Source organism: Parus major, chromosome 3 (genome assembly GCF_001522545.3).
Source record: "Parus major isolate Abel chromosome 3, Parus_major1.1, whole genome shotgun sequence".
Lineage (NCBI taxonomy): Eukaryota > Metazoa > Chordata > Aves > Passeriformes > Paridae > Parus > Parus major.
In genome coordinates, this window is record NC_031770.1 from 60,428,069 (window position 1) to 60,450,246 (window position 22,178).

Sequence of the window (22,178 nt, forward strand, 5' to 3'; positions counted from 1 at the left end):
ACTTAGTGAGTGAAAAGTAGTGAATTTGTTTTGAAGTAATTGCAGACCTCAGACAAAATGGATCTTTGTATTTCTGTGTAAACACTTTGTATTTAAGGACTGTAAATTGTGAGGCGCTTAGGCCAGCTGATTTTGGTTTTCTAGATGACTTACCATTAATATCTTACTTAAAAATCACTCTTCAAAAAGGCTCCGTAACCACTTGGTTTTTACAGATGACCACTCCAGGGTGATTTTGCAACCTGTTGAAGATGATCCATCTTCAGATTACATTAATGCCAACTACATAGATGTGAGTGGAATGCACAGCTTTCTCCCTCTCAATTTTCCAGCTTCTCTATGTGAAATTATTGCATGTTATGCTACAAAATTATTAAAAGCTTTCTTTTATTAAGAACAAATGTACACTTTCCTTGTTCTACGTCCTAGTACTCACTGACATTGTTGTGCTTTCTTTCACATCTGACTTTGGTTTGGGCTGTAGATTTGGCTGTACAGGGATGTAAGTACCACTATATGTGAATAACAGCATCCTTTTGTAAATATTTAATATAGATATTGTTATTAATTACTTTCCTCTACTATTTTTATCAGTTGATAACTATGCATGCCTCATCTAATTTATCTCATCTGTTCCTTTAAAAAGTTTATTTTTGTGTGAATATTTTTTGTACATGTTTTGAAAAGACAATTTAGCCTTCTAGCTTAGCTCTGAATATTATTGGGTGCTAGGTAACTCAGGTGAGCCTATCTGTTAAAGAGAATTTGCTGTTCCCATTTTCAGTGATGATTTTGGCCACTAGCTTTTTCTCTTCCTCTCCCCATGTATATGTAAGAAGCTAGATAGTATGCTGTGCTGTAGTTGTTTGAAAATATACCCATGCAGTAGTCATCATAACTGCTTGATAGAAAAAGGAGAGATAATGACATTTGTAGGTTGGGGGTTTTTGTGTTAGTTTGTTTTTAACAATGTTTTAGATGAGCAATATTTAGCTGGCATTTCCTTTAAGGTGCTAGTTTAGGTATTACAAAGTATATACACAAACACACACACACATATATATATATATATTTTAACAGAAATTTCCTCACTTCTGCAAAAAATCTCTAAAATTTGAAATTCCATTCTTTAATCAGAATACAAATGAGTTTATAAATTTTAAAAATTTATCCAAATTGCCAGGTAATTTGACTAAAAAACATGATATATCTGTAATTAACACTTCAGAAATAAACAAGTTGTTGTATTCAAATTAATTTTAAAGCTGTTTGAAAGGTACTGGAATAGCTATGACAAGTGTTTTTGTAATACATGTCTTTGATTGCTTTTCTTGATAATTGCACCTTAGTAGTTTTTCCTGACCACTTTTAGTTGATAAGTTATTTGAGACTCTTTTGACTTTCCAGGATATAAAGATTTAGCTTTAGCAGATGTATTTCTGTCTTTTTATTTGGATATTTTAACATGGCAATCTCTGTGAAATGATAGGCCTGTGATATTTTGCCTGGGGCCTTAAACAAGAAAACTCTCACGGATTTTTTTAATAATTCCCTGGGCATATTGATTTTCTTATTTAGGAGTGAGTTGAATCTCATTAGAATCAGACAAGAAAGCTGCAAGTTAAAACTGGCATTTTACAATTTTTAAGTGACACTTTTATCTTTTTCTTGAAAGCATTACTGAGTGTAAACCCGTGTAGCACAGGTTCTACTTCCACAATTTTAAGCTGTGGCTGGATATTAAGGACTTCAGGACAAATTCTTTCATCACTTGATACTATTTTGGTCTCCCATAAAGCCAAGAGTAAGACATTCAAAAGTTGTTTTAGAAGCACCAAAGGAAGGTACTCTCACTCTAGAAAGATAATGAAGCTGTCTGTGGAAAAGAACATAAACTCCTTGGGTACACTGAAATCCTTCACTTTGGTAGCATCTTGTGAATATCAGGAATTCAAAGGGCTTGTACTCCCCTATAATACAGTACGTCCAGCAAGTGGCCTAATAAAACTTAACCTAGAGAATACTTGGAGTTGTTAACATTTCCATATTGTGAAATTCAGTATTGTCTTGTCACCAGCAACACTAAACTTTCCTTCCTCCTTGTAGCTAAATTGCTGGCACTGGTCAAAATATACCCTGAATTATTTCCTCAAGAGCAGTAGCTCTTTGTCTTGTAGTTTTTTACGTGGACAATTAGTGCTGTAAGTGCTGCTAGCATTGGCATAGATCCAGCTATCTGGAAAGGCTTAGCTGTGTAGGGTTACGTATTTACCTATGTGTATATGTGTGTGTGTATATATATATATATATATATGTGTGTGTGTGTGTGTGTAAGACTGTGTATATACCTGTGTGCATCATGCCCACTGTAACTGGTGCACACTTTGTGCAGTCGAGCAGATTTCACTGCAGTAGGACCCTTGGTTCTGTGCACACACCAATATATCTGTCCCCATTAGCTAGGGCTGAGGCACACACCTCTTTGTGCCTTACAGTGGTCCTCTGTTTAGAAGAAGACAAAAAGGCATTTATTTTTTCATATTGGCTAAGTTGGGAACACAGATGAGCTGTGAGATAATATGGTGGCAGAGAATTTCAATTAAATTTTCAATAAAAGCTCAACATATACAGCTAGGGAAATAATGTCAATAGAGGACTCATTTTTAGGTGCAAGGGACCAATCTAGAGTACTCCTTTCTGGTACACTACAATGTCTGTTCAAGTCAGATGTTCTTATTTTCATTTTATCTGTTGTCATTCAAACCTTTTCAATATGAACTAGTTTTTTAGGTTTTGAGCTTCATGCTGCTCTTAAATATTGGTTTGTTCTGAAAATGTTGTCTAGATATATGGATTCTGTAGTATCCTTATGCTTTTATTTTCCACTCTCTGTTAGTAATATGGTACTCAAACCAATTTATATTGCTGTTTTAGGGATATCAGAGACCAAGTCACTACATTGCAACCCAAGGTAAGGATCTGCCAGCCTTAATCCAGTCAAAAAATTGTTCTCTGTAGTGTTCCACAGTGTTTTGGTAAAATAGAAGTAGATGAAAATAAAGCATACCCAGTATTGTGAGTTTTCATCTTGTGTTATGGTAAATTAACATAGTATGTTTGGGTGGAATGTGAATAAATTCAAAAATTACACTAATTTATAATGTTAATTAGCTATTGAGCAAATCTGTCAGTGATAAATTCAGCTGAAAAAGTCAGAACCTACTACCATGATTTCCAATTATGAGGATGAATGGAGAAAAGAGACATGCATAGAGAAGAGAACAGTTTCAACCTGCCTTGAGGCATTTTTCTTGCCTTAGTATAATGTTTAATTTTACTGTCTACAACTTAGTCCAGGATGCAGGGAAGATAGTAATGATAAATTAAACTCTTTCAGAAAATCTGGGTAAAGTAAGGCCAGAGGACAAAGACTCTTTGTACAAAGGAGTGAGGCAAATCTTTATCATATAACATCTGACTAATAAAAAGAGGTGCTAGAGAAAAAAAATAAATTCTATTTTTCAGTTTGTACTTCTGATAAAACTCCTCACAATGAGGAAAACCAAATAGATTAGTCTAAGATTGCACTGAAATAACAGAGGCTATGATTTAAAGTAAAAATTATTAGATTTAGGTGTGCCATTATTTGATCTGTCAGCATAATCAGATAGCTGTCTGGAAATATCCTGTTATTTGTCTGTCAGTTGGTTGTAGGTGCATACAGGAAAGTCAAAGGGTTATTTTACAGCAGGATGCTCAGAGTTCTGTCCACATTTGTTTTTCATTTTTGTGTAAGTGCTGTCTAAATAGGTCTCTATACGTTATTAAGTCTATATTTGTATTTTATTTCTGTTTTACTATGCAAATCATTGCACATAATAGTGTGTAAAGGAGAGAAAAATTAATTGCTGCTTTTGTGTGCAGCCTTTGATCTAGCATATAAAAAATGTGTTTGAGTCTTCAAATATGGCACTTAGGGTTAGTGGTGTACTTGGCAGTGTTAGGTTTACAGTTGGACTTGATGATGTTAAAGGTCTTTTCCAGATAATTTTGTGATTCTATGTCTGTTATATACAGCAATATTTATAGTACTGCTGGATGGTGATAAAGGAGCCATTTTGGAGATTATTGTAACAGGGCAAGTGCCTCTGTCACTTGACTGAACGTGTCTCTGCAGCAGAGCAGGGAGCAAAGATTAAACGTGTGCTTTCTATTTGCCTCACAGAAAAGTACTTAAGTTAGTTTAAATACAGTTCAGTGGGAAGTTTCTGGCTCAGTGCCCACTTGTGCATCCATGCTTGCCAGGAACTGGATAGTAAGTGCACAGTATCTGTACCATCACCCTCCTGCCTGATACTTCACTCTGGGGTGGGCATCTCCATGGTGTGCACCTAAAGAAACTCATTCTCAACACATTATATTTAATAAATGTAAAACAAAACTGGAAGTGTAACTACAGATGCAGTCACACATTGCTGTGTCCTTGTAGTTCTCAAGCAACTTTTATCATTTTGCTACATGAAACATCTGCCGTTATTTTCTTTCAAGTGGTAATTCAGTTAAATTGAGAATATCCAGAAGTAACAATATAATCTGGAAACCAGAACCTGTATGATGATGTGGTTTCAAAAAGCTTTCTTCTCTGAGCAAATGTTTTCACATGCATCAGCTCTGAAACACACTGGATTTTATTATCATTCACTTATTTTTTTGCAGAATATTACCTAGAATTTTTTCTTACAGGTCCAGTTCATGAGACTGTGTATGACTTTTGGAGAATGATATGGCAGGAACAGTCAGCCTGTGTTGTGATGGTCACAAATTTAGTGGAAGTTGGAAGAGTAAGTTTTTGGGTTTGTCTTTCCTTTTAATGCTGCAGACTCAAAGAAAAAAAGCTGCTGACAAGATATACTATGGGCAAAATGTAGAAGGGTCTTATGAAGACCAGCCCTGCATCCTGAAGGGGCAAGGGGAAAGAGTCCAGGCAATGTTGCAGTTATAGTATTGTCTAAAAGCAACTTCTGAAAACTGATGGTTTGTTGCTTTCATGTATAGTGGAAAATTTCTGAATCCAAAATTCATATTTCAGCAGAATAGATTTATATAGTATCACTCAAATGAGAAGAGTAGTGGAGGAAATGTGCTTCTGTATCAGTGGCTAGAAATCAGCAAATTATTTACAGTTTAGCAGTAACACATACCTCAGGGAAGTCTAAAAAGTATCTGGGATTACTTGCAACAGTTTGATTATGGGTACAAAATGCATCACAGTTTAGCATAAGTGGAAATATATTCCATAGCTCAGCAGTAAAGAAAATACAAATGCTCATTTAGAAGTGAATTTGGCACCTAAGTACAGCTGTGTAAAGCAGTGGAAACTCCTTGTAGCTAGTGCTTAACTTGACATAACAGCCACTAGCCATGACAAGCCACATGAATGCACAGTCATTTTGGAAATAAATGTGGTGTTAAGCTGTACATGCAGTACTGTATCCTCAAGCTTTTCTTTTCCCTTGGTGTAAAATCATACCCATTTTTTTATTTAGGTCAAGTGTTACAAGTACTGGCCTGACGACACTGAAGTTTATGGGGACTTCAAAGTGACTTGTGTAGAGATGGAGCCCCTCGCGGAATATGTTGTCAGGACCTTCACTCTGGGAAGGGTGAGTGCATTTTGAAAGGGCTTGGCAAAATATTGTTTCCTGGTAGCAAGGAGGATGAAAGTGGCTATGCTGATGTTTCTGTGGAATACTAAATCCCTCTGGCTTGTTATCTGGGCGACAGTGTAGGCATCCTTACCTTACTATGGGAGTTATGCACTGCGTCAGTGCTACCCAAACATGCATCTCACTGTGGGACCTGGAATTTCCCCAGAATGTCAACTGCTGCCATCCCCTCTCTGACAGTCACCTCTTCTCCACAGCCACACTTCTGAGCTAAACTCAAGTACCAGATTATGAGTCATGCCTGCTGTTCATCCCTACGCACTCTGTCCTGACCGCTGCTGAGTCAATCAAAGGACAAATTCCATGAATGCTCTATGTGATACAGTTGTGGTCATATGCTAAATTATACTTGAGTTTAAATGTAGCAGGCCCTTGTCCTAGTTAACAGAACTTCTGAAAATGAATGGGAATGCATCAAAGTCTATTAAAAAAAACCTTCAGTGCAGCAAAAGTAGCATACCTAATGTCCAAAGTAAAAATTACAAATTTCAAAATTAAAATAACTCAATGACATCTCTAAGCTTTCTATGGATTGTTGCTTTAAAGAATTGTTGAAATGATGAAAACAACATGTAGATTCTATCAGTATGTGTGATCATTATTTGAGTCAGATAATATCTAGTATACTAAATATTTCAAATTTCATAGCTTTTTTTTTTTTTTTTTGCCTTTTACAGAGGGGCTACAATGAAATCCGTGAAGTTAAACAGTTTCATTTCACTGGCTGGCCAGATCATGGAGTTCCTTACAATGCCACAGGCCTGCTTTCCTTTATACGGAGAGTCAAATTATCTAACCCTCCTAGTGCAGGGCCTATTGTTGTCCATTGCAGGTGAGTAGAGAAGGCACAGATTTGTATTTTTCACAACTGTTTCTATCATTATTTACAGCAGTCTCTTCTGAAGCATCCATCATTTTGAAGTGTTCTGTTTTTGTTGGTCCCTTTTTGAATTGCTTAATTCACGCTGCAGTAGGATTTGGCTGTCTACAGCAGTGTTTGAAAATAACCAGATTCTAGTACACTTTTCTTAAATGAAATAGTCTGAGATTTTTCTTTTTCCTGCAACAGCTGCACTAGCTAAATAAAACACTCCAGGCTCTCATTTTAGGTAGCCTTCAACAATTTTGTGACAGTGTTTGAGAATGAGTGTAGATGCATCTGCTTTGATTGTTTGGTGTTGCATATAATGTCTGAACAGATTATTAATTTAAAGCAAAGTAAGCAAGTAGATGAAGAAAGATGGAATGAGGTTAGTAGCAACAAATACAGAATGTTTTTCCTGTGCAGATTTTGCAAGGTTATGTTGTTGGGACACAGTCCTTTGACAAATAGAACTTGCTTTCTACAAATGTTTAATTTACTTAAATATTTAGTCAAAAGTTTAATTACATTTTGTAGATACAGTTACTCAGCCTTTACAGATTTTAATAATGCACTGTGCAAAAACTGTCCATAGCTTTATGTAAAGCCAAAATAAATCATGAGTGAATCTTCTGGATATTTTTAAATGTGCTGTCTGAACTAGCTTGGAGCCTGGCTGGTAAAATGTACACTTGAGTTTCTTATTGTAATAGATCACTTAAAAATCGTTCTTAGTCTTATTAAAGAAAAACAAGATCTATAAAAATTTTCTGAAGTGCGTAAGTTTAATCATTCTCCAGATTTCAGTTAAACGAACTTCTTTTTTTAATTTAAGTATTGATCTGGGTGATAAAAGGAATAAACCTTTTCCTTTTTTGCTATTACTTAGTGGATCAAATGTGATGGAAAAAATGTTTTGAACACATAAAAAAATTTAAAGGATGTTATGATGAGAAGGAGAGAAGATAAAAATTAGATAGTGGCTGTGATGAAAAACTGAATGGTTTTATAAAAAATGCTCTCAAATAATGGTTATAAATTTTGTAGATGTTTTTCTGAGTCTATTCCTAACAGCATTTACTGATTCTTTTCAGTGCTGGTGCTGGGCGGACAGGCTGTTATATCGTGATCGATATCATGTTAGATATGGCAGAAAGAGAAGGTGTTGTGGATATCTACAACTGTGTCAAAGCTTTGCGGTCCCGGCGCATCAACATGGTACAGACTGAGGTACAGCAGTTTGCCTGTGAAGCACCCGATGCTTTTTGAAACGTTCTAGGTCAGAATTTCACTGTGCCTCTGAAAAGAGCAGGCAGTGGCCCTGCTGAGAGAGTACCTCCACTGGGGAGCACTGCTCAGTGTAAAAGTGCCCAGAACCAGGTGGTGCAACAAATCTGCCAGCTCTTGCAGTCCTCACAGAAAAAAGTGCCCACCCAACCTGGCAACAAAAGGAAAGAAAGAAGGATTTTTTTCAGGGAAGACTTTATACTAGGCGTGTCTGGCATGTCTCTCCTCAGCTCTGTTATCAGCAATCCCAGGATCCCAAAGGTGGATCTGCCTTTTAGGCTGCCACTCCTTTTAGACAATCTCCCATCACTTTATCTATAAATTGACTGGTGAGCTTTATGTCCATTTCACACTCTCTTTTCAATTCTGTTTTTGTTTGCTTTATTAACCTTGTTGAAAATCTTTTCCATACTCTTGCTCTTTCAATATGCCTTCAGTATCTTCACCATTGCCTTATGAATGAAGTTGTAACAGCTCCCCCTCTGCCACCAGAGTACCACTGAGCTTCCAAAGAAACATGGGTTATTGGTTTATATTGGCAGATTACCTGAAGAGGTTCACCACTTCTCTCTCCTGCCTTCCATAAGGACACGTACCTGAGATGTTATTTCACCTGTGACCACATGCAAATCTCTGCATTTGGCAGCCAAATGTGTCAGTGTAATTTGGTGCAGTTTTTATTCCATGCAATCTATGCCAGCTGAGCAATAGATGATCCTGGTCAACTACTCCTGCTACAGGGTCATTAACTTCTGGGAAGTGCATGGAATGAAGTGTTTCTGTGTGGCTGTGTAGTCTTCCCAGCTTAATCTGCACTTGCATGTGAATTAATACATCCACTATTATTCCTTCCCCTCCCTTTTGCCTCTTACCTCTCACCTTCTCTCAGAGAAGAGAAGTCTCTCTTATACTTGCACAGCAAAATAAAGCTGTCATTGCATCAAGTTCAAGTCAACAGTGATGCCAATAGTTCCATAGTTGTGTGGGTAAGACTGTAGAGCCAGAATATGACTGTGGTCCCTGGACATGTGCTGTTTTTACAGGCACATGTTAAATTCTGTGCTCTTAAGAACCTCATTGGTATTCACAATAGCTATGTGATGCTGGCACAGTTCTAGACAAGGTTTACATCTATTACTCTCAGGATGAGTAAATACAATGGGCATTTTGTGTAAAAACTGACAGGAGGCCTAACTGAAATAGTAATGCAGTTATCTAGGACTCAGGCTATCTTAAGGCAAGTTAGTAAAAATGGGAAGAAATGGTGCTTCTGTTGGAACACACTGGAATTTATTGCTGGCCTAGAGCCAAGTATGAGGCAACTGATGCACTAACTTGCATGTGCATAAGGAGAATGCAGTGTGCCAAATACTTGTTACTCACACTAGTAGTGCTTGAAGCAATTTACACTTTCTGCTAACGTCAGAAGATTGAAAGCTATTAAAATAAATTGATAAAGCAAACAAGTCTTTGGCATATGCACAGGAACCCACAAGTAGTACAAGAAAACTGAAATTCTCCTCTTAAATAAATTACTATCCCTTTTCTGTTAAGTTTTACTCAATTTAAATTGGTCCTGGAGAAAACATCCTTGTTCACTGCACCCCAATAAGAACAAGACTGTTTGTATTAAAGCATTATTTAACGTATTGATGGACAGCACTTTGAATGGGTTTAAGAGTGTGCAGTAGTGTTTATCCCAAAAGAAAGAAAGATCTGTTGGTTTTAAATTGCTACAATTTTTGTTTCTCTTCCTAATTTGACAGGAGCAGTACATCTTTATTCACGATGCCATTCTAGAAGCTTGCCTGTGTGGAGAAACTGCCATTCCTGTCTGCGAATTCAAAGCTGCTTATTTTGATATGATTAGAATAGACTCTCAGACAAACTCTTCACATCTCAAAGATGAGTTTCAGGTATTCACAGTTCCTACTAACTCTTGATGTGACAACATTTTTTTTCCCTCTAGATACATTTAATTTATTTTAGGGGGAAGGTTTTTCATATTACTTTTATAGCAATTGGTCCCTAACCTTTTGTCTACAAAATAAAGCATACATGTTTATGTGCTTTGCAAAATTGTTTTAAATACAGACTATCCTCCTTTTAATAAAACTGCGGTAAATACCTGTCTGAAATAAAGACCAGTGAATAGGAGCCAGAGAAAGTTTTGGCTTGCATTTGTACATAGAAGGAATAGCTTTTTAGGGCTCCAAAGGATCCTCTTTGTTTTATTCCTTTTGGAAGGGATGGTGTCATGCAGAATGTATTCAGTGGTACACAGAGTGCCTTTAATACCTGCAGCCTAACGCCCCCTTGCAAAGCCCCAGAATGTCCAACAAACAGACAGGCAGGAGCTTGCATTTGCTAATGTCCTCTTGCTAATGCCTCATGTTTTCTCATATTGCAATATTTTACAGTAAAACTTGGGGACTCTCGAGTCCATGTGTGTTATCTCAGTGTGCTAAAACAAGCCTCCTCTTTCCCTTAGACCTTGAATTCTGTGACCCCTCGCCTGCAGGCAGAGGACTGCAGCATCGCCTGCTTGCCAAGGAACCACGACAAGAACCGCTTCATGGATATGCTGCCACCTGACAGATGTCTGCCTTTCTTAATTACTATTGATGGGGAGAGCAGCAACTACATCAATGCTGCTCTTATGGACGTAAGAGACTACCTTCTTTGTCTGCACAGTGTGCCATGGAAAGCTCAGTAATGTGAGAGAGAGCACTTGCTGGTTTAAGAAAGAGTAATTCTGTCACTGCAGTGCCCAGTAAAAACAGTCCAAATAAAGAAGGCGGGGTGGGGGGGAAGGGTAAGAAGCCCCACCAGCTTGTGTTTTTTGTTCAGAAGGTTTGTTTTCTTTAGTCTTTGGCATCCTTGTGGGACCCACTGGAAATCTCACCTTTTTAACAGCTTTATATAAAGCTTTAGTGTCCAGACCTCCAAATCCCAAATCTCAGCAGGATCTCAAAAATCTGTTTGTTAGGAAGTAAATGTTATCTATCTGAGCATGAGGTTACTATCACTATTTCATAAAAAAGTCTTTCTATATTGAGGCAGGAGCAACAGAGGAAGAAAAAATGGTTTTCTTGGAATGTTTGGTTATAGAGTATTGGACTGGGGATCTTGTTTATATTTTGAGTTGCAGCTCTTTAGAGCTGTGGTCTTAGTAACAAAAGTACTGTCAGGGGAAAAGGTGAATTAATGGGAAAAATGGAGTTGAACCCACTTATACGTGTCTGATCAATAAAACAGTTCATGTGCTGCCAGATACCTGCCTGTGCCTCCCATTAGCATTTCCTAAGTTAGGCCCCTAAAGTCACTTTTACAGTAAATACTTAAATAAGGAGCATCTTCCCTTCCTCAAAAATGAAATGCTGTCAGAAACTGCCATGTCAAGGAGAGATGCTGAAATAAAATGGCAAATAGCAGCAGAAATCATCAACACTGATTGGTATAGTCATCCTTGAGTTCTGCCTGAGCTAGTGCAGAAAATGAACTGATAGCAAAATGCAGCCCCTAATCTCACAACTAGCTTATTTTATAAAAAAAAAATAGAGGAGTATTAGGGTATCACGGGGCTTGAACAGATGAATTAGAGCAGTGAACAGAATTCTGGTAGCAAAAATTGTTTAGAATTGCAGTTAAAATTGCATTAAGCACCTGGATAAAATTGTTGTGCTATGAACCTACCAATAGAGCTGCATAGAGGAATATGTTTTGGGGTGAAGGGAAGACAACACAGGATGTGGGGAGCAGGAAGACTCTGAGTGTGCAACAGCATGTGGCAGGTGGGGACATGAACCAAGGAATATATTAATGGATTGGCAATCAGAGCCAAATTAGAAAAGGCAGAAATGGTAGTAATAAAAGGAAAAACAGCAGTAGGAACAAAAGTATTATATTACAATGAGAGCAAGATTATAAGTAAAAGGTTAAAATTTTTGGTAACACAAGTTGGGGTTTTTTGCCTTTTCTCTTCTGGTTGTTTCTTTTAAGACTAATTTATTCAGAGAAGAGGAACTACTCCTGGACAAGAAAAAGGGACTTTCAATAACAAAATAACAAGAGAAGCTTACCCCTTATCTTTCTATTGTCTTGAGAAACACTAGAAATCATGGGGAAGGGGGATAGGACAACATCAGCTAGGATGTGTTTTATTTCTTAAAAGTACAGGGGAAAAATCAAAATTGGTTGTCTCTGTGTTGTCCCTGGGCAGTTTTAGGAAGTAGGACATGAGCTGCTGCTACCCCAACATTCTTCCTGCATTAGAAAAGGTAACAAAAACCTAGATTAAAAATAAATCAGCAACCTCCTCAATCTCTTGTCAAACAAGTACTGATGCTAAAGACATCAACCAACAAGTTATTGGAGGGTATGTCTATGTATTGCACATAAAGATCTCTTAGATCAATCCTCACATGAGCAAGCTTCCATAGCAAAAGTGGTTTATGTACCCTACTTGGTCTTTCTTCTGGGTTAATTTACTCTTCCATGGATGGTTACAAATTGCCTGCAAAAGACTTCTGATATCTCCTCTTCTGCTTGCTGCTCGTAATACATCTGCAGCAGGAAAATCATCCTTCAGCTGTTAGTTGCATCTCAGTTACTGTGCAAGGCTGGAAATCCCTATTTGCAGTTTTGTATAACACAGTACATAGAAAATGGAAACTGGTCATGGCAAGAAATTGTATTTTGCTGTTTGACTTCTGCTTTCTTCTGGAAATGCATCCCAGTGATCCCAAAAGTCAGTTTCCTGGGTGTCCCTGTGGCTGTGCACTGTGAAATGGAATTTGGGATAGAGTTTAGTCCCCAGTTTGGTCACAGAGTCCCTGCTATGAGGAGGGTGATCTTCTGAGACCTCTGTATGGGGGGGGTGAAAGTTCTCTGCTTGGCTTCTGGACACAGTGGCTGCCTGATTTGTCTCAACAGAGCCACAAAGAACATCTTCAGTGCCCACAGCATATCTGAGTGTAAAATCAGGGCTTGCTCTGTAACCAAGAAGAAGGCAGACCTGAGCAGAGTAACCTCTTTGTTCTTACTGGAGATGATAATGTATTTCTAACTTTTACATTCTCAGTGATATATGAAGTAACAGATGTCACAGCTTTATTCTGTTTTTATGCTTTGTTCTGTTTCAGTTGAATTCAAATACTTCCCATACCGGTACTAATAAAATTGTTTGTGTTTACAGAGCTACAGGCAGCCAGCAGCTTTTATCGTCACACAACATCCTTTACCAAACACTGTGAAAGACTTCTGGAGATTAGTGTATGACTATGGCTGTACTTCTCTTGTGATGCTAAATGAAGTCGACTTAGCACAGGTTAGTTTGGAGCTTGAGTTCTCCACGTACCATCACATGTTTTAATCACCCTGGATTTACCACCTGATGAAAATGTAGAGCAGTGCAGTGACTTTGCAAATTATTCTCTGCTTTACAGCAACTGATCAACACTAGTTGCTCAGTAAAGGTTGGGTGAGATGTCTGCAGTGGAATAAGGCAATGCTCAGGTTGTAAGTTACCATTTAATCATGCCTGTTTTGCTCTGGCACAGGGCTGCCCACAATACTGGCCTGAGGAAGGGATACTGCGGTACGGCCCCATCCAAGTGGAATGCATGTCGTGTTCAATGGACTGCGACGTCATAAACAGAATTTTCAGGATATGCAATCTTACAAGAGTAAGGATTATTTTAACAATATGTGACAGAAAGATATGTATTTTTTTCATGCTCTCTAGGACCTTGTGCTTTTTAATTTTGAATAATAGTAGAATACTAATGTTCATAAGACATTACTCAGAAAAGAGTCAATCAAGTATCAGTATCTGATACTGATTCCTAGTACTTTTTACAGCTACAGTACTTTTCTACACTAAGCAGAGAGAGCTTTAAGGTGAATGGATGTTGTTCTGAGGTATTCTCCCTGATGTGTGAGAAGTATTCTGTATTCTGTTTGGTGTACAGTAAAAGAAATATCCCTGTAATGAACATATACTGGCAGGTATTTAGTTCATAGCTTTGGTAAGACGTTTTCTGTAGTGAATCATGAATAGAAACACCGAGGCTGATGATAAAACCAGCAGCTTCTCAGCCTAAGATGTGAAAACCACAACAGGAAAGGCAGACTGTGGCACCCTGCAAAGCAGGGTGTGAAAAAACTCTGAAAACTCTGAAAATTTATCATCATTGCTAGTGTATCTTGACTACATGTTTAATTCTCATTAATCTTGAAAGATAACTGTGGGGAAAATTAATTACTGTGTACACAAAGATCTTTCATGTATTTTATTTTATTTTATTTTTGTTTTATTTTGGTCACATTTTCATTTTTCAGTGGGGTGAAGATTAGTTTTTATGTGGCTAGTATTTTACTCAAATTTTATTTTTCTTATATTCAGAATTATGAAAAACATGTTCAGTTCTTCTTGGAAACTAGAGGAAACTAAGGTGTGGGCACACTGACAAACATTACACTGTAGTGTTTTTTTCTTTTATTTTGAGACTTCCTCTTTTTTTTTTTTTTTTCCATTTCTTCCTTTTTTATGATGCTTTGATTTTCTACTCCTCTACACTTCTCTTTGTCTCCTATGCCCTTTAGCTCATAGGCCTTGCTTTTAAAAAATCTCTCTGCTCTGTTCTTACTTTTCTAAAATCCACATTCCTACTTGTCATCTTCAGCTTCAAGAAGATAGGTAGACTATTTATTCTTCCTGTTATTGAGGCCTTTCTTGTGACAGTCTAATTCTATTCAAAGCTCTCCCTGTGTCACATTTAGCACGTGGAAGGCTCAGAGACTGGCAGCAAGGCTGTCATGATTATCATAGTCTGGCACAAAGGGAAGATTTCAAGGACAGTAGTCATGTTTGTGCACCAGTATTACTTGTTGTTTGTTTATAATGGGGTCAGTTCATGTGTAGCAGCCAAATGTATCTCTGTCTCTTTCTGCAAGCCTAGGAATTCAGTAGTGATGTTTTAAATTGATCAGTGGTGTTAAGCAATATTGGCACACAGAATCTATGGGATATAGGGAATTTGTTGATTTAGAATTCAGGATAAGTTACATTTGTGATCGATAAACTGTGATGTTGTCTCCAATGTAGTTCCCTTTTTTACATTTTCTGACATCTTCCTTGAGCTGAAGTGGTAGAAATTACCGGAGACCCTACCATGCAATTACACGTTTGAATCTGTCCATAATATAAACACCTAGGTTTCATGTTAGTTTTATATTTTGGTTTTCTAAGCCAAGGTGTAAAAGTGCCATTTTGACCTAAAGCTCTCTGTTTTCTCTCAGCCACAAGAGGGCTATCTGATGGTGCAGCAGTTCCAGTATTTGGGATGGGCTTCTCACAGAGATGTACCAGCTTCCAAGAGATCCTTCTTGAAGTTAATTCTCCAGGTTGAAAAATGGCAAGAGGAATGTGAAGAAGGGGAGGGCCGGACCATCATCCACTGCCTGTGAGTAACTTGGAGAAAGTCAATTGCTGATCTTCAAATAAACCCTAATCAATTCATTCTTGGCTTTAACTAAACAGTATTCTTATGGATACCTTATTCTAATGGGATGCCAAATTTTGTGTCTCTTTTGCACAGTGTGCTAGATTTTTTCCCAAAAGGAAGGCCTACAGTATTTTGAGGAATTTAAACGGAAAACTATGGATATATGACATCTGAAAAAAGCTCTATTACATACACAATAATAAAACTATTGTTGGTAAATAACTGCTGGCTACTTATCTGATATTTAAATGGAAGCTGGAATTTTGAAAAGAGAGCATCTTCTCCCAAAGCAGAGAGAAATCAATCTGTCTCCTACCTTATTTAAATATAATGTTTAAAAATTAGAAATTGAATTATGCATTTCTCCTTACTCTGAAAAAGACCTCTGTTTAAATGTTCAGAATTAACTAGTGGCATTTCTGCCTATGCCACCTCAAAATTAATAAGAAGAAATACCTACCTTAATTTCTTTGAAATTAAGATTAAAATAGTTCAAAAGTGTCCCCAAAGGTCATCAGGTTATTAAATCAGTGGTATCTTAGCATATCTAGTTGAATAATTCTTATATCATAGGTTAATATAAGTGAGCGTCTTTCCAGAGATAAGTGGAAAATGTGCTTGGCATTGAACTTGTTTTTATTATTTCTAATGTCCTACTTGCCATTGAACTTGATCTTGTTTTTTTTTTTATTTTATATCTAAAGCAGGTGCAATTTAGACTTATAGCATGGTTGGGCAGCATGATGGGCTGTAAGGGCAGAATTCAAAAGCAGTAATTGAGAGGAAGGTCAGAAAAAGCAAGTGTCTTAGACCAAACCCACTGGAGCTGCAAAGAGATTGATAAAGTCTGATCTCCCTCTGGGACTCAGGAATCACTTGTGCTTACAGAGTGAAAGAACAGAAATGTGTTCTGGATGCTGTCTTAGGCCACAGTGGCATTTAACCCTCTCTCTTCCTTGCGCACAGAAACGGCGGTGGCCGGAGCGGGATGTTCTGTGCCATCGGCATTGTGGTTGAGATGGTAAAAAGGCAGAATGTGGTGGATGTTTTCCACGCTGTGAAGACCTTGCGGAACAGTAAGCCCAACATGGTAGAAACTCCGGTAAGCACCAGCCCCACAGGGTTTCTGCAAGCAGCCAGGCTGCCTCGTTGTGTGAGCTGTGTTTTCAATCCTGTGCCCACAAAACAGTGCAAACCTACCCTGGCCCACAAGAAGAGAAAACAGATATTGAGTGTAAATGCAAGTCAGCATCATGTGAGGACAGGCTTAGCATTTTACACTACCTTTCTTGTAGTGGCTGCGTGCTTTCCACAGAAAGCATCCTGAGTTAACAGAATGCACTTTGGTCTCCCAAAATAACCCAGTCTGTTTGAAAGGAAGTTGCAGCAGGCTGCATTCACACAAGCCATCTTGAAATTTTACAGAGCAAGGCATTTCTCCTCGGTAGGAATAAGCGGTGAAGTACAGATTCCTGGCTGGATCTGTGAATACTTTGCTCCTTAGTAAGAACTGCTGCTTTGAAAGTTGTATTGAATAATGACAGTCCTTGTTACCCAGATTTGTAGTAGTCAAAATGACACCTCAGAACTTAAAAATTAAGCATTCGGATCTAGTGTGTTGCAAATGAATATATAAAATCATTTAGGTTGGAAGAGACCCTTAAGATTATTGAATCCAACAGTTAAATAATAAGCAATATGAATAATAAATGATATCAACAATAAACTAATATAAACAATATGAGCCTGAATTAGCAAAACTGCAAGACTAAATATTTGTTTGTACATTGCCAGAACTCAAAATAACCTTGAGTCTTCTGGTTAATCTTCATGCATACAGTATGAGTGCCTATCCATTTGAATGTTTGCCTCTGTCATAAAAACTGAACACTAAGGACTGGTAGGTCCTTAAAAAATTCTCCCACATGGATGTTTTTCCTTTTTGTAGGTGAATGAAAGCAGGTTATATAGTGTTTGGGAATTCCTGCCATTTGAGTCTCACACTGCCAGCTGCCAGTGTCACTTTTCAGCCAGATGGCTGCCTACAGCATAAAAATCAGGGATGCCAATTGAAATTAAAAACATATTTTAGTTTACGCATAGTGGAAATTGCTTCTGACCCTGTGAACTTGCATATTGTGCAAAATGGCTGTAGCTGCCTCTTCCCATATTCCCCTTTTTTCCAGGTGTCAGTGTTTGCTTAATATCAAGTAGCTTCTGTGGCATGATTCTCTTAATCATAGTGAATCACTTCCACCCCTTGCCACCACATAAATTAAGATGATGGTTAATATGTTAACAAATAGAACATCCTGTGGCAGCAGTGACACTGGGCTAGGTATTGCTGCTTTTGCTGCAAATGCTTTACATTCTCCTGTGCCATAGATGCCTGAGACACAACATATTGAATTGCTGCCTGGATTTCAGTTCACTGCTGTCAAGAAAACAGGTCAGATCACATGGAAAATTATTTGTGCCTCTGTAAAGGGAGGCCAAGGTAGATTGTGTTTGTTTCTGATAAATGCTCTGCAAACTTATATTGCATTTCAAAATCGTCCTGAATTCCACTGTAGCTTTTCACTGAATTTACTATATTTTTTAGTTATGTATTTGAGTTCTGTGAATTTTTATTCCAAGCTCCTGAACAGCAGAAGCTGTTGAGTTGTTAGCTAGAGAACAAACCAGGAAAACCACTATATAACAGTGTCATGTGCCCTACATTCAGCAACAGGATCAGATAACAACGAGCAGCGCCATAAAGCCTTTAAGATATCCCCACAACTTCCTGTTAATGCATCACACTGTCTTCCTGTGCAAACAAAAATAAATCACAAGGGAAGATTTCATTTTTCAAGTAGTGAGGACAATAGACATGAAATTAATTTCCTTGGTTTTTATTTCTTCTTCCTCTTTCCCTCTCCTCTCTCCTTCCTCCTCCCTATCCTCCAGTATCAGATCTCAATTGAGAAATAATAACCACAATGAGGTTTTGAGCTTTAACTTCTTTTTTAAACGTGCATCTGGTCTTTTGGATTCCATATCAACGGGACTGTACCAATGGGCTCTGGACACGGGGCTACTCGGGGTCCTGCACCAGTTACTGCTCAATATCAGCTAACTCAAATAGAAGTGGTGTATCAGAGTCAAGGTGCTTTCACTGCAAGAATGCTCTGACTGAGAGGAGAGCTTTTCATGTTTGACAAAACAGTTCAAAAGCTGAAAAAATCAGAGAAGCACATCATTACTTTCCATGGTCAGGGTCCTTTTCCCCTTCATTGGTTAGGGTGAGTTTTTAAATCAGAGCTGGTAATATACTTGTGTAATAGGGGGGAAAAATGGAAAATCCAAGCCTGTCTGAGTTTACTGGTTAGCAAAGAATGTTGTTCTTCGTTATAGATACCGCTGCTAAGATTTTAGATTTTAGTGTAACTTCTGTTTCTGTTTCCCCTTAAAGGAGCAATATCGTTTCTGCTATGATGTTGCACTGGAGTACCTGGAATCCTCTTAGTCGGAAAGGATGTGACGAAGTTCACCAAATATATGAATCTCAATAAGCTGTTTTGACAACAGTTCTTGATCCTGTGAAGAAAGATTTTAGGGGAAGAGGGGGGGTGGGAGGGATTTTAAATTTTAAATGCAAAGTATTTTTCTTATGAAGTTGTGTATCTTAATAAAAGAACTCAATTTGTTTCTATGCTTGTATACAGTATCAACATTTAGTGCCACATAAATACTATTTAATGAAAACCAGAGTCAGAAGAGATTTGCTCAAGTTAGGACCTTCTCGTGTGTGTATATGCAGCCGTCTCTCGGATACAGTAGAGCGACCATATGTTGCATGTATCAATATTTCCTATATGGTATTAATTTTTTTTTTCTTTTGATACATTGTTAAAGTACAATAACAGTGCAGATTGATAGTAAGGTTCATTCTTTATACGTTTCAAGTGTTGCATATATATATTATATATAGTAAAAGAAAAACTGGCTTATTTTGTTTTAATGTGCAATGATGGCTGGATCACATAAAGATCTTTATAAAGAAACTTAAACATAAGCCAAAGACTCAAGTGTAAATATGTCTATATGGAGAAAGCACATGTATTTATTGTTTACTTGCATTCCTTTTTTGATGGCTGAAAAAAAGAAGAATCATTTTTCTTGAAGAAAGCTTTTTTTGCTGAAATCAAGTGTAAACAATTTTTGTAGTTTATTTTTTGTATGTTTTAGTGTAAGTAGAAGACATACTTTTTATGCATAGATCAAGAAACATTGGTATAGTGGTTTTGTTGTGTACATGCTTGTGATTCAAATTCATGTAAACAACTTGATTATAGGAGGTCTTTAAGTACAGGACCAAAATCTAAAAATTTTCCTGAAAATGTATAGTTTTTCACAGTTCCATTAGTTAGGTACTGACAAAAAAACTACATAAGGAAGTGCACACTTCAAAATGGCCTTGCCTGTGACTTGCACAATATTGGAAGAAATTTTTGAGATCCATTAAAATTGTACAGGAACCGATTGTTTAAAAAATATTGAAGCACAGATCAACAGAACTGTGACACAAAGAGATGGGTCTGCATATGCCCTTCAGGGTAAAAAAGTATTTGTTTAGCAAATTGTAAAATTAAGCAATGTTTGATTTGATGTTTACAAACATGTAAGCTTTGCTTCCAAGAAAGCAAAATTTGAATAAACCAATGCCAGATTCTGATTATACTTGTGGTGTACAAAATATTACTTTGCTTTTACTTAGCTTGCAGACATTTCTTCACAAAGTTTCTTCTATACTACCAGCTAAAATCAGTCCAGTCGCTTCTTGGTCATTTTTAGAACAGACAGTAAAATGCTATGGTGCTTTTAAATATTCTGTAAAGTAAGAGTGAACTAAATTTTTATTTAAAGATTATTTTATATTTTTTTCCTTCATTGATACCTTCTCATTTACTGACCTTGTTAAGGAGTCATTATTTTCTGGAAGACCAATATATTTGGATAAGGAAAATCTCGAAGGGAAATTGTATTATTTTTCATCCTGGTATTTCAGGTAGTATGTCACAAGGCTCCATGTCATCTGTATGTCCTAAATTTCTTCCTTCAGATACATGGAATTATCCATTCAACACTATAAACCGCAGGGGAATGTTTAGAGAAACACTGCTTCTCAGATTTTTTTCAGTGACTCCATCTGTACTGCATAGCTCCACTTCTTTCAAATCTAAACCACTTTTTTTTTTTTGTGTGTGTGTGTGTGTCACCCACTGTTAATTCCTAGTTATGAACAGCAAGGTAAATAAATAAGGTTTGAAACCTTCACTGGGTCTGACTTCTTAATACTCAAATTACCCTATTTTTTCTACTGCCATACTGGGAAGTGGATTGTAAGTTACATGCTTTGTAACATTCTTAGCTTTCCCTGTGAGGAAATGGCATTCAACTAACTTTGGCAGTCAAGTGCTGGGTCTGTTACCTAGAGCTGACTGTCTGGTCACCGCATTTTGTGGAAACAACGTGCCTGATGCATCCTGCCTGTTAGACGTCTGTCTGGCACTAGATGATTTTGAATGTGGAAAAATCTTCCTCTGTTGTCTGATAAGATCTTGTAAAGACTAGTCTAAAGTCTAGATTAATTTTGTGACAGATGAGTAGCTCTTAGGGTTGTGGAATGCAAAAGCTACATTCTGTACTGCACAGAATGTTATTTATGTTTTGGGTGGAGTTTTTCTCATGGTGAGCTGCTGTGTTTGGGACAGCAGGGACCATCCCCATCAGAATTTCATGATCCTGGTTAAGACCTTTGAGTCCAGTTTCCCCAGGACATCAAGCTTGACTGGTTCAAGTGCCAGTATTAATCCTGGCATTGCAGCATACTAAACCTGCAAAAGAGTCTTCCTTGGGAGCAATCCCCTTGGATGGAAGAGATTATAGCTGCTGCTGGTCATTCTGCAGAGGGGAACTCTGCCAGTGTTCAAGTATTCTGAGAGTCTCATAATTTCTGTAACTGTTGCTGACTGTGGTGATCTAAAGAGCTTTTGCATATCTCATGAACAAAAAATTTCTGTGAAATTCTTCCTCGCAAGGTCAAGGAAAAGTATGCAGAGGGAATATGGTATGTGAGAAGCAGATGAGAAATATTCTCCAGTAATGCTACCTCTTGAGGGTCTCTTAGGCAAAAGATAATATTAGAATATGTTTTTTAGTATAAAATCAGAAGAGACAGATTTTTTCATTGTGCAGCTTTTTCTCTTCTCTTATCTCACCCAGTGTAAGCAAACCCCAGCTCTGTTTTCTGAGGGTACCAGCTCTGCTACTGCAGATAAATGCTGCTCCAGCATCCTTTACTTACACCCATACAAGACAGAAAAAAGGGAAGTGAGGGGAATGAAACCTGATCCAGACAGAAAACAAGTATTTATTACAAAAAGAGTGTGCTGTGGAAGAATAGAAGTATTCCAAACCTTGGACTCTAAGTGGGAAACGTTTCACTCCCTGAGGTGGTGAAAAGTCACTGGCACCAGTATCACGTGTGCCAGCAGCTCCTAACCTGGAGTGGTCCATAGGGTTCCAGACTCCTCAAAACCTTTCTGTGTGCTATCATCCTTGATGAAATACCAGCACAGACTCAGTCAAGTGGCTAAAGCTTGTGCAGTGCATTGTCTCTGCTTTCCTCAGCAGCACGAAGCAAAGGCTGGACTCACACGTATGGTGAACACAGCGAGCGGGCATCAAGGCCGAGTACAAGAGTTGCAAAAGGCTACATCCATGGAGGAATGTGAGGTGATTCAAATTTGA

General features: G+C 37.7%; 1 protein-coding gene across 12 annotated transcripts in view; it reads left to right on the forward strand.

The window, feature by feature from the left end:
• Positions 1-20,702, forward strand: part of PTPRK (protein tyrosine phosphatase receptor type K) — a 382,222-nt gene extending 361,520 nt beyond the window's left edge. For 8 of the 12 annotated variants that reach the window (XM_015622199.2, XM_015622201.2, XM_015622203.2 and 5 more), the window contains 14 exons: positions 216-292; positions 485-502; positions 2,935-2,971; positions 4,744-4,841; positions 5,547-5,663; positions 6,404-6,558; positions 7,683-7,818; positions 9,642-9,791; positions 10,367-10,540; positions 13,073-13,204; positions 13,437-13,562; positions 15,178-15,341; positions 16,350-16,485; positions 18,838-20,702. In XM_015622199.2, coding sequence (XP_015477685.1) covers positions 216-292; positions 485-502; positions 2,935-2,971; positions 4,744-4,841; positions 5,547-5,663; positions 6,404-6,558; positions 7,683-7,818; positions 9,642-9,791; positions 10,367-10,540; positions 13,073-13,204; positions 13,437-13,562; positions 15,178-15,341; positions 16,350-16,485; positions 18,838-18,891 — 1,574 coding nt within the window. In that variant the 3' untranslated portion in view covers positions 18,892-20,702. The remainder of the gene's footprint in view (positions 1-215; positions 293-484; positions 503-2,934; positions 2,972-4,743; positions 4,842-5,546; positions 5,664-6,403; positions 6,559-7,682; positions 7,819-9,641; positions 9,792-10,366; positions 10,541-13,072; positions 13,205-13,436; positions 13,563-15,177; positions 15,342-16,349; positions 16,486-18,837) is intronic. The other 4 variants (XM_015622202.2, XM_015622211.2, XM_015622208.2 and 1 more) reach the window with 1 other exon arrangement.
• Positions 20,703-22,178: the final 1,476 nt, after the last annotated feature.